The sequence below is a fragment of the Centruroides sculpturatus genome, unplaced genomic scaffold (genome assembly GCF_000671375.1).
Source record: "Centruroides sculpturatus isolate CEXI.00-Female unplaced genomic scaffold, Cexi_2.0 scaffold311, whole genome shotgun sequence".
Taxonomy (NCBI): domain Eukaryota; kingdom Metazoa; phylum Arthropoda; class Arachnida; order Scorpiones; family Buthidae; genus Centruroides; species Centruroides sculpturatus.
In genome coordinates this window covers 329,949-343,386 of record NW_019384505.1, presented here as the reverse complement: position 1 = coordinate 343,386, position 13,438 = coordinate 329,949, and the positions used below count along the sequence as shown (strand labels likewise).

The window sequence follows — 13,438 nt, the reverse complement described above, 5'->3', positions numbered from 1 at the left end:
GATATTGTTAAATTAACTTTTAATATAGACTGTATAATATAATTTGTATTAGGCAAGTCAACATAAATTTATCTCAGATTTACGAAACAATGGCAGCACCGTTTGACATTATACACACACAAAAGATAGATTTAAATTTTAATTTAAAAAAAACATTTTAATTTAAAGGAAAATAAGTAATTAACAATTAAATAGAGTCATGCTGTACAGTACATTATAATCAATGGAATATATATATTTTACATATAAATAGTATATAGTAAAAACTACTTTTATACTTTTAATACTGTATAAAGCATAATGTACATTTTATACTGTTTAATGTTTACTAGTATACTTGTATATATATAAGTGTGTAGGTGTGTATATGTATGTACATATTATACCCACGTGGCCAAGCTGCGACTCGCGACCGCATGAGGCTCTTACAGACTCCCCCACTGCGGCTCCTACATACTTAATTATAATAATTAAATATATGGAAATACATATCCATTATATAAAATACAGTTTCAAAAAAGAATGCGGTTCGTATTTCTGATAAGCGATATATGGATTCTATCGTGACAAGGTTTGACCAGTCCTGGCGTTTGATGGCGAACAAGACGATTTCAAGATACTAGCATTGAATGTTTAGAAAGTATTAGGCTTTTATAAATTATAAAATGTTTGAAAAGTTTCGAAAACTTTGCCTGTGTAGTGCGAAAGCGGTTCCTAAAGCTGTTGTGAAGTTTTAAAGCCATTAATTACGAATTTCAAAAAAGATTACCATCGAATAAACACCAACAGACTTCCATTATAATTATATTATTATTTTCTTTTCTGATAGCATTTTTTGTTATATTTTTTTAATTACTCGAATTAAATATTTAACCCACGATTTAAAGTTACTAAATTTCGAATTCAGTTTTAACCCACCTTCGAAAAAAATGTCGCTATAGCTGCTAATGATTATACACTTAAATTATATATTTCACATTATTAAAAATTATATTATATAAATTATACATATGGCAAACACATTAAACTTTCAGACTAAATTTGAAAATAAATTTCCTATTTATAATTAGGAACACTTGTATAAATAAATATTTCAACAATTTATGTTTAAAAAACTAAAATTAATATAATTTTTAAAAAATTTTATCTTCATAAAATATTCATAATTGTGGCAAGTGGATGCGTGCAGAAATAAATTTTTGAAACTTTTTTTTTTTTTTAATTTAAGTAGAAAGAGATTTGATTATTGTGTTGAAAATAGTACAAAACTCTGGTCTTTTATATTGAATTTTACGTGTTGAAGAAAAGAACTTTATGTGCTAATTTAGTTAAAGGAGAACTTTTGAAAATGGAAAGTGATGGCTAGAAAATATTTTCTGTACTTCAACTAGCATTCGATGAAGAAGATTTTCTTCTTTTTTTGCCTATTTCTTTCATTTTTGATTTTACAGTATGTTTTCCTCAATCAAATTTCCAGTCTTAAAACTGATTTCGAAGTCTGAATCATCATCCTGTTTAACCAAGAATTAAATTATGTTTAAAATAATTATAATTTTAATGACGTGTAATTATCATTTAAAACGGAAACAAAGATTTATTTAATGATAATTATGTGAAATTAAATATAATATAAATTAGAAAAAAGGTGATTATTTTCACAATTAGTCACAACTGGATTTTTTTTCTGTAATTAGTTATCATTTACTGTAGTTTTTATTATAAAATGTAATTATTTTTATTATGTAAAAAAAAACTTTTTAGTATTTCGCGAAATGCTTTATAAACATTCAACATTTTCGTGAAAAATATGAAAAGTCAAATTAGTACTCGATTTTCACAACAGATGGCGAAAGAAGTTGCAATTCTTGTACCATTTTTAAAATTGAATTCTCAATAAAAACTTTTGCAAGAAAGAAAAAATAATAATAATAATAAAATTATTAATAAAACAGAATAATAAATACATATATTTTTTTTATTGTGCGTTAATGTTTAAAAGCTGTAAAACTATAAAGAGTAAGTCTGGATGGAGGAATAAAAAAAATGTTTTTAAATCAAAAACAATAAAGTTAACGTTAAGCTGTTACTTTTTTTTTTTTAATTTTTAAATCCTCTCGAATATTTTAGCACAAAAGTCAATAACTATGAAACGCAAAGTGTCATAAAAAGCAACGTGACAGCTTCTTGTTGACAAAAATGTTCTTTTCTTAAGGATCATCCATGCTGATCGTTAACGAAAACAGCGTGCAGAGTGTTGTACCTTTAATGAAATTGTGATTGTTTCTCTTTTGTCAATGAAGAATAATATAACTTTAAAAAGAGAAAAATAAAAAAGCATTCATATATTCAAGAACTAAAAATAAAACAATAAAAAAAACAGGAGGAAAATCCAGAAGATGCTTCTGGTTAACTGCTAAATAAATAATCTTGACCTTGAATTAAATTACTCTCTCGGTGAGGGATATTGTTAAATTAACTTTTAATATAGACTGTATAATATAATTTGTATTAGGCAAGTCAACATAAATTTATCTCAGATTTACGAAACAATGGCAGCACCGTTTGACATTATACACACNATTAATTTCCGTACCGAAAAATTTATTTATTACTTTTTTTATTATTTAATTAATTTTTGAATCTAAAATTTACGTTTTAAATATCATTTATATACGTGTTTACTAATCCATATTTATTATGTCATTGCTCTACGTTATGCAACCGAAGCGTTGAGCGAGTGCAGTAGAGTAAATCAAATATTTTAAATAACAATTTGAGATTAGTTACATAAATTCATTAGCAGAAAGTGAAATAAAAAAAATTACATATTACAGACATTAGAGGTTTGTTTTGATCGATTTTCCTGGAAAATTCACCATTGCTTCCTCCAGTTTCTTGCATAAGGGGATGGAAATATTCATTAATAAATCGTTTCGAACATTATTTTCTAAAAATTTTTTAGATAAAGTAAAAAAATTTTAAAAAATACAATTTAAAAAACTAAAAAATAAAACTTTCAAAAGGAAATTTTAATCTAACGTTAAGATATTTACATTCAAAGTTAAAGTAAATTTACTGAATCTAAATAGATTTCTCGAATAAATTTTTTAACGTCAGCTTTTACTGACGAAAATTTCTTTAGTTTACAATGGAATATTTTAGAGAAACATTCGAGATATAGGTTACCATCAGGTAAACATGCCTCGCGAGATAATCATTATATAGTATTTTTGCTGGATTTTCGAAGGGAGTGGGCACGTTAGTGCTGTATTTCAAAACGGAAAATACATATCTATCCCTTCCTTTTAAAGTAGTTTTCTTTTACTTTGGTCCCTTTGAGATCCGAAAACTGTTTTGGTCCTAGGGTGGGGAAAAAAGCATACGATTGCGATCACAATCATGTTCAAATTCTGATCTTTCACAAAGGTTGATCGAAATTCGGAATTTTCTTCAATCTGTGTAGAAAAATGGAGGTGGGAAAAGAAACACTTTCTATTTTCCAACAAGTTTTTAAAAGATTGGTACTGACAGAGTGACCAATCAATAAATCTCTTTTTTTTCTCCTTTTTTTACTTTCCTTTCTTCAAAAGATAATAATGGGTTTTAAGGATTGCTGGCTAGAAAATGCAGGATATCAAAATCATATCTGAATTTATGATCTGCAATGTTTCGTGAGGAGAAACACACAAAAGAAGTAAATTTTCTTATATGTGCTAGTTCATTTTTTTCTATCCCTCCCTTCGCCAATAAATTCGATTTTCTCACATTGCGAAAGAGCACGAAAGAATTCTTGATTCTATTTTTAGAGTAAAAAAGATAGGATTATTGTGCTTCGACGAAGGTTTAATACGTATAAACATGTATTTAATGTAATTATTGTTTACTTCACGGTGATTGATCATGATCTAATTCAATAATTAGGTAAAATTAGCGTGAAAGGTATTGCATATCGAATGATTTCAGTGTCAATAACACTTGGATTAAGACAAATAGAAATTATGAAGGAAAATCATTTACAAAAACAAATTTCTGGATAATTCATGATATTATGTAATTCGTTTATGTATCAAATTGTAGAAGTTGTATTTTTCTAAACGTCAAATTCTTTTAGTGAAGATTTACTTAATAAACACAAAAATACACTTGAAATTATAAAATATTAAATTGCTAATATAGGCTATATAGTAGTAGCGGTATTTAGAAACATTAAAAAATATTTTAAAAGAAATGAAAATTTAACTCTATCTGCTAAAATATTTTATGTTAACTTCTCTAAATAATGATCAATTTAGCTTCTTATAAGGTGAGCAGCTAACAAAATTTTTTTTCTACGAAATTTTAGATTTTTTTTTAGTAGTATTTTATAAAAATAAAAATATACTTTAAAAGAACTAATTTTTAGAACTTTGTGAGTTAAACATTATTGAAAATACCCACATACAACAAGAATCTATATGAAATTCAAGTTTCTATAAGTAATTATTCTATTAAAAAATTAATTTATTCTGAAATATCTTCTAGATTCTCTCTATAAAATGTCGTTACCACGCTGGAAATACAAATTATCTTCGTTCTTAAAAATTAAATATTGTCTAGAAAATAATGTATTCAAAAAATTCATTTCAAAAACCCAGAAAATATTATCGTCTTTCTGAAGTGTTTAGCTGAATATTGTTCTAAAAGGAAATTAAAAAACGTAGAAGAAATTTCCTACATTTTCTACAAAATAATAATAATAATTTATTTAAAATTACGCAAACAGTGGAATTGTAGAAAAATTCTTTCACACAAAATGCGAGAAGAAATTTTAAACATTTTGCTGCGTAAAGTTTACGAAATTCCCATGTGGAAAGAAATATACAAAATTATTTCTCACAGTATTAATTCTGTTAGTTTATTAAAGAAATTTTTACTTATAATCTAGCATCTAAACAGTGTTTTGCATTACTAAAAACAAAAAAAAAAAAAACTCAACCAACAAACAACAAAACATTCACTAGGTGAAGGGAAAGAGAAGAATAAAAAAAGATATTACCGGAAAAAAATACAACAAATCGGGACGAAACTACATTAATAACAAATACAAAATATATAAATCTCTACCTATGTATAGACAGATATATCGATGTAGTCGTAAAAGAAAACAACATCCATTTTATATAATTCGAATACACAGAGTCGGTAAACAAACAAAGCAGAAACTCACTAATATCTTCCCTTTAAGCAATGTCCCATTTTACGCTATAATAGATTAAATAAATAATTCGAATATCAATAGAGCTTCGGGCAAATTACTTTAGAGTTTAAAGGCAGCCGAATATATCCATTCTGCTTCACGATAAACAAATTATTGACGTTACATTGGCTCGCCTTTCAACCAATCAATATCGGAGTTTGTGCCGAAAGCGGGTCAAAAGTAGATGGTCGAGATAAAAGAGGAACGTCGTTTTGCTTCGTTGCATATCTTTATCGTCTTCAAAACTTTTAGAGATTAATATTTTTTCGATTGTTTTCGTCAAAATCGTTAAGTTTATTCGTGGGAAACGGGGAAGAAACAAGACGATACACTTAGATTAAATGATAACGTATACACAGAGGAAGGAAAATATTTAAACATCTAAGGAAATGAAATAAAATTATACGATTGCAGCACGGTTTTCTCCATAAAATTACAAATGAAATAATTGTTTATGGCGAAAGTTGATACGAAATAACGAATTTCTTAAACGTTAATTTGTAATTATTTCCCTTTTCGATTCTACATATTAAAATCACACGAAAATTTCCCCACACGGACAATGTCTTCCTGTATTCAAATGTTTTTCGATTGCAATATTCATTTATTATAAACTTCAAAGAAAACTTTGGGAAACTGATTTATATTACGAAGTATATATATTAATAACAAAGTACGAAATCAAAAGGTACAAATAAAATAAAAATTAGTTTTGTGAACAGAATATTGTACAGTAAAGTGCTGGGAAACAGACGAAATACAATTTAATAAACAATACTATTAGCATAGAACAATTAAAACTGTGATGAAATTAGCACAAATCGTTTGCTAAACTATCCTGAAACTAAATAGATACTAGTGTAAATCTGTGTGCATATTCATTAAGTCTTTTTTATAAATACAATGTAAACAAATGTACTTTCTTTTTGCTTAGTAATTGAAAGGAATGACATAATTTCTATAGATGTAGGCCTATATCTACTACAATGTAAACTGTATGATAAGTTAATTCTATGCTGATTAAGAAATGGTATTTTCTGATTTTTAACCATATTAACAAGGAAAAACAACATTACTTTATCACTATGAAATCAAATAAGCTCCAGGAAAAATGTTCTCTCTTTTTTTCTCTTTAAAAACCTAAATTTTATTATAAATTTTATCCTTATTAGAAAAAATAATAATAATAAATCGAATCATTAATAATAGTCCAACTAAAGTTTTAGGGTAAGAAATATTTATTTTTCTTAATATTTTAATATATTTGTGCTATAATAAAAACTATATAGGTTTATATTATGTTGTGCAACGATATAACATACACTTTGTTATATTATGTAGGCCAGTGGGTTATCTATATATACAGCACATCTTAAATTTAGATATAAGTCTACTGAAAATTCTTATATACGAAGATGTAATATACACCAAGATTATTATTTAGATAAAACTTGGAAATTTAATAGGTGTAAATAATAATAAGCATCAATACAGAAGATGGTAAGGTTTGTAATTTAATAAACATGAAATGCAATCGTTGTCAGTTTATCATCACCTACATTAAAATTTATGTCATAAAAATGTCATATTTTCGAATTACCAACTAAAAAAATTATTAACTTAACCGAATTTTCTATTTCTATACCTAATTCTATTCTATCAAAAAGTTTTAAGATATTAGAAAAGAAATTCTGATGGAACATTTAATAAAATCATTCCAGTTTTACATCAATATATATATATTAAAAAAAGAGTCGATTTTGGTCCATTAAACGGATGGCTATCAGAGTATAATTTCATTCCCTGCCATCATATATCAGCCTTTTTGACTTTTGCTATAAAATACGATAATTTAAATATTAAGAAAAGAAAAAAAAAAGAACTATCGGACATTTGTGATATGTTTTCAAAATGGCGAACAGAATCCATTAGCAAGGATTGAAGAGAAAAGAGAAAAAGGTAAAGTTAGCCAAGTTCACGGCTGAGTTGGCGTATGGAAGATTGAAGAGTGAGTGGACAAGATACTTGCTCCAAAATGCATACCAGAGAATAAATTTGCAATTAAAGTTTAATTTGACATTGCAAAGTTTCATCCATTAGAATAGACTACTTATCGCGGATACTCTGCTTTAATTATTAATGCGAAAAAGTTAAGAAAAAATTTACAAAATTAAACGATTTTTAATTTTCCACTACTCTAATAAAGTCTGGAAACAAACTCTTCAAAACTTTCCTACGGCTTAACAATCATAATTTTTAATTTTACTGATCGAAGAAGAATTTCGTAATTTACTCAACCGCTCACTTAAGTACATACAAAAAAGAAAAGAAATGATTAAAACGAATTAATTATAAAGTTAAATTCTTATTATTTTATAACACAGGGGGAAAAATATGTTAAGAATGTAAAAAAACAAAAAAGTGTTCGACATTGTAAATTAATGCAGCGACATTCTTGTGCCGTGTACAAAACAAAATACTGTATAAGAATATGTTATAATTTTATTATAATTATATTTCCTAAATGAATTAAATATTACTTAACAGACGTAATAATAATATAATTTATAATACGTACTGTAATTTAACAACATTATACGCGGTCTGGAGGGTTGCCATTTTCCTGACAAAATTTATGGTTTATGTTAATGATGTGTCTACAGAACATTAATTATAATACTGATACTTCATTTGCAAGTAACTAAATATATTAATGCCCGATAGAATTACAAAATTATTTATAACAGCAGCAACAGTTAAGGTTTGCTAACGCCTTTTTTTTTTTTAAAGATGAACGAGAAAATTATATTAAATTATCCACAAGGGAAGGGAGACGAAAGTTATTATTCAGGAGGTTACAACATAAACACATGATATCCGCACATAGCATCCGTTTCCTATCTTTACAACCGTTAAAAATTTTTATACTGTAAGCGATAAATTAATTTTAATATTTTATAGAATATTTTTAAAGATTTTTCTAAGTTTTTTTAATGTATTTTTATGTGGTTTATATAATAATTGGTTTAAAATATAGGCAATTTCCTCTTTTGTGGAATGACCAATAAAAACAGATGACGTTGAATTGAAAATAACACCAAACGTTCTTTCTGTATTATCTTAACTTAGTTTATTTAATACAATTTAGAAAGCAATTAAATTAACTACACAATGGATTTCCTTTGTTTAAAATAATTAGTGAATATTAAATAAAGAGGAAAAAGCGTAAACAGCTTTGTTTCTAGATCAATGTCACAATCAAAGATAAACGTTTCGATGAAATTTCGATCAAAAATAAGATAAAAATTTATAAAATTTTAAAAGATTATTACTAAATTTATATATTAAAATATAATTTAAAATTAATTACGAAACATCAACTCGATCATTCCGCATCGCCTAGCAGATTTTGCAAGTGCTGTCGAAATCGAATAAATGGTGTACATAAACAATAACAGAAAGCATCATTGTCAGTCACGTGGACTTATCTGTAAGGTAATCTTTAACCATCCTTATTTATTTGCGAGCATTAAAAGATACAATTTTCTTTATTTATAACCTTATTTTCTTGACATAAAATATCTTAGAGCTCCCTCCATACCATAAGTTTTTTTTTCCTCTTACACGCTGGATGTATAAGTTATATATGTTACACGTATTCATCGATGCGTTAATCTTTGGTATATAGAGCTAAGTTTTATCTCGTTCGAAAGCGATAATCACAGAAAAGAGAAGCTTAAGAGGCATTCCAACAAAAGGTTATTATCTGGATGAGTAGTTTAACATAATAGCTTCTTATCCGATTATCACGTCAAATAATAGATATTTCATAAGAAAATCGATCGCTTCTTTTAAATAATAGATCAGTAATTAATAAGCGGATATGTAAGTAAGAAAAATGCTGTTGTGATGCACGCTTATGTTCTTCTATACACGGCAACACAAATACTTGATCCTCCTTTTTACGTAAGGTAATTTAAAGCCGAGGTTGAACGGTAATACGAGACTTTTATCTGATTGAATCCATCTTGAATTCCCATTCCTTTATTAGAAATAAGTATGATTTATTATATATTTTAATCTATTTTTTTTTATATAAAATCTACTTTGTTCGGCTAATTGTGTATATATATTTTTTTTTAAAACATAATTAATTTTGATTTTTTCAATAGAAAAAAACACACGAAGAGATGGTGCAGATAGCTATATTGAAAGAAAAAAATAATAATAATAATGAAATTTCTTGGATTACAACAATTACTCAATAATACATCTGGAAATTTAAGACTAAAGAATTTAGAAAATTTATAACGACATAAAATACTATAAAAACATTCTATAAGTTAAAGTTCACTCTTAAAATAAACGATAAACAACACACAAAATCTGAAAATTTTGAAAAATTTCGGCCATTTAAAAGTAATGAAAAATTCAGTTCAAGAGAAAAATATAATGTTTATAATATTTACTACAGAAATTTAAGGTGTATTCAATGATTATCCTTTATAATTTCACTACAAATTGTACACCATTTAATTTTGTTGTGATTAGATGAGCCATAAAGTCTAATGAAGGACAATTTTTTAAAAAATCGCGAGCTGATCACGTATCAATATTTATACAAGCATTTTTTTTTACCTGGACGCTAATTATATTATACAAACAAGAAAAAACACCACGCTAATGTTACATTAAACAGAATTATTCGTATTAATTTACACTTTAGAATCGTATTTATCCCTATGTAAAAAAGTCCCAGATGCTACCAAGCCTTAAAAGTTTCTTCGGTTGACTTCAACAGCATCCTTAATTATCCTACGAGTTCAATGCACGAAGATAGGGTTCCAATCGAGGTAATTTCTAACGAACAGAACATTACTAATCACTCTTATGGGAAGAACAAAACATAACGACACCCCTCTTAACAAGTGATTTTCTTATTAATCGTAGATAAAAAAAAACACGCTAAAATTATTAATAAAGCCTTCTAGTTTTATTAATTAAGACGATTTATTACTAAAAATCGATATATAAATATATAAAGGATGAGCGGATAAAGTTGTTATTAATTATACTAATGTAATACTTCCAGATAATAATAACAGGTCAATACGATTCTGTGACCCGGCAGTTGTTAGAAAATCCTCTCGAATAGAATAAAAATTTTTCCTATATATATATTATAATAATAATAATATAACCTTTAAGTAGTAGGGAAAAAGAAAAAAGATGTTTATTAACTCACCAGACGGAGAATCTCCTTCTGGTTTGTGTGGAAGGTTTAGATACTTCTTTGAAAGAGTGATGTCTACTCCTCATGTCGACGAGTTGGGTTATTGATCCTCGGTCCGAAAAATCAACTTTCAGGCGATTCCCACACTAAATCCATTTCGTTTATTTCTCGTCCGGCTCTCCATTCGAATACTGGAGATTCTGCTTTTCCTTTTCTCACTGCGGCACAACACTCGATGCCAGCGCCGCCTGATGACGTCAGTTCGGGAACACGTGATCTTTCGATAAATACCGTAAATTTCGTTTTCTTTTGTTTTTTTTTTTTTCGTTTGTTTTGTATTTCGTTTTCGGTTTCTCTTTTGCGTAAGTTCTGAGTTGGCCTGCGTGTCTTCCATTTTCCCGTGTTTATAATTCGATTGGTGATTTCGGATATTTATTAGATTATTTATGCCGCGTTGTTTTCTTATGAAATTGCATTTTATATTTATAAATATTGTGATGAAACGGTGTTTTTTTACTAAGTAACGTGAAGGAATTGTAAACAGCGGAGCAAAACAAGTTACAAAACGCTATGTAAACATCGTTTCGATGGAAACGTAAGTTTACAGTTTAATTTTTTTCAATCCGAGATACGCTAATTCTCGTAATAACATTATTTAAATCGCAATTTAGGGCATTGTATTATTATAAATTCACCGTATAAAACATGTTGATGCTCGGCGCATAAATATGGTAACCACTTTTAGCATTAAGTTGTATTACAGCATTGTTAGTTTGATTGTTTAGATCCCCTTAAAGCTAAAATATTAACGTTATTTTATCAGTTTTAGTGCTAACGGCATCGAGAATATTGTTAGCTAAAGCGTATTATCGTTAGTAGTCGTAATCGCAGAATCGTTATCTCTAAAGTAAGCAAAGATGGTAGTTGATATTGTATTGCAGTCGTATTAACAATTCCACTGTGATAGTTTACACATTTTCGTAAGGTTGTTAACATTTGTATTTTAAAGCAGATTCCCAAATCTGTGATTAGAGGATCTAGAAAGCGTCTGGTGTATGCCAACCAGAGACTAATTCAGATTTTGGCAATGTTATTAAGTTAAAGTCATTATTACTAAGAGTTTACGCAGGCGAAAACGTTTAAATACTACATTTTATAAATTACAACTTTATATAGAAATTATTATTAAGTTCAGAATAGTAAAATCATTTACTGTTTTTACGTTACACCCACGAAAAATGACTGATTTAAATTTAATAAATGCAGGTCTATATTTAGATGAACGTATAACATTGTCAAAATATTTACAAAATCAATATTTCATAAATTTACAAAGTTAATTCATGAGAAAATCGCCAACTATACTGCCAATAGTTGTTAAAGTTTTATGATATTAAGCTGTAAGTTGTTCAATATAAAGTGTGTTTACCTAGATATAGGATTAAGCTTCACTTTCGGAAATTAATAAAATAGCAAATTATTAATATTCATGAAAATTATGCATTAATTCAATATTATATAAAGTCTACATTGTGTTTATGAATATTAGAAAAATTTGTATATGAGTTTAAGCTCAGTATTTGTAAGTGGATTATGAGAATTGAATAAAATCAGTGAATGCATACAACACGCTATTTCGTTATATAGAAATTTTTTATGCTTTTTATTTACTTTTACTCCAATTCTTTTCTTATTAACAATTACAAAATTCTATCTAGAAAATAAATTAATAGTGAATAAAGTTCATTCGGTAGTCGTGTTTTACGTCTTCGCAAAACCGGAAATGAAACAATATCCTCGGTACGAATTTCCCTTGACCAAATTGCGGGTAATCTCTGCACCCCATGTTTGTATAAAAGATTTCTATCTCGCTAGCTTAATTGCAAAATAAAATGCTGGCGACTTACTTTTTTTTCCACGTTTTTGCCAGTGAAAAATTCCAATTTTATGAAGAAGAAAAAAAACAACACTGATTCAAGTTTCTTGAAGATTTTTTTTCTGGAAAAAATGTATCTTAAGGCTTTACAGTGTAATTTAAAATACGATTTCTTAATTATTCGGCATTTGCTTTTGAATGACTAGAACAGAAACTAGCAGCATTTTTTTTCGAGATAAAATACATGTGAATATGATAAATGATAATTATATAAAATCCAAAAGACTTCTTAATGCAGTAATAATACATTCTCTTATTTAATATATCATCTATGAATTCCGGATTCTTTATTTTTCTTGAAAACGAGGAGAATAATACAAATATAAATTACTATCAATAATAAATAGGCTATATACAATTTAAATTTACTTCATGTTTTATTTATAAAGTAAAATTATATATTAAAAGAAAACAAAGACGAGAAAAAAAAATAGAAGAATTTTTAGATTACAGTTCATTTAGATTTAGTTCACATTTACATAGTAAAATCTATTATTATATACATAAACATTATAGTTTACTTAACTTTACTGTTTATGCAAGAAATATATTATTAGATGGAAAATAATGAGAAAACGTACTTTAAACAGGGCTAAATGACAAATTCATTTGTATACTTTATTCATACAAATTTATATTTATATAATTAGTGAACTAAACGTCATTTTTTCCTATCTTCTCTTATACAATATCATTAATATTAATCGTCAATCCATTGCTATATATTATGAAAAGGAAGAATATTTATTTAGTCAATTAGATTTAGTTTACATTTACATAAAAATAAAAAATTGTTTTATTTTATAAAAGCAGATTTAATAGCGATTTAATTGCTATTTCCGTGATATATAATCGGAAAAATATAAAAAAAAACGGATTAAAAGAGTATCTTCATTATAATAATTTACAAAATTACAAGTAATATCCCATTTAATTTAAATGGATTTTATTATATAAAGAGATAAACTCATTTCTTATTTGTGAAAATTAAACGTTGCATTAAAATTTCGTAATTAACTTATACAGAAAATTT

At 26.8% G+C, this 13,438-nt stretch overlaps 1 protein-coding gene across 2 annotated transcripts in view; it reads right to left on the bottom strand.

Moving 5' to 3' along the window:
• LOC111622195 (rap guanine nucleotide exchange factor 2-like) overlaps positions 1 to 10,704 on the bottom strand; it is a 94,859-nt gene extending 84,155 nt beyond the window's left edge. Inside the window, exon 1 of one of the 2 annotated variants that reach the window (XM_023364548.1) lies at positions 10,482 to 10,704. In XM_023364548.1, coding sequence (XP_023220316.1) covers positions 10,482 to 10,555 — 74 coding nt within the window. In that variant the 5' untranslated portion in view covers positions 10,556 to 10,704. The remainder of the gene's footprint in view (positions 1 to 10,481) is intronic. The other variant, XM_023364549.1, reaches the window with a different exon arrangement.
• Between the last annotated feature and the right edge of the window lie 2,734 nt (positions 10,705 to 13,438).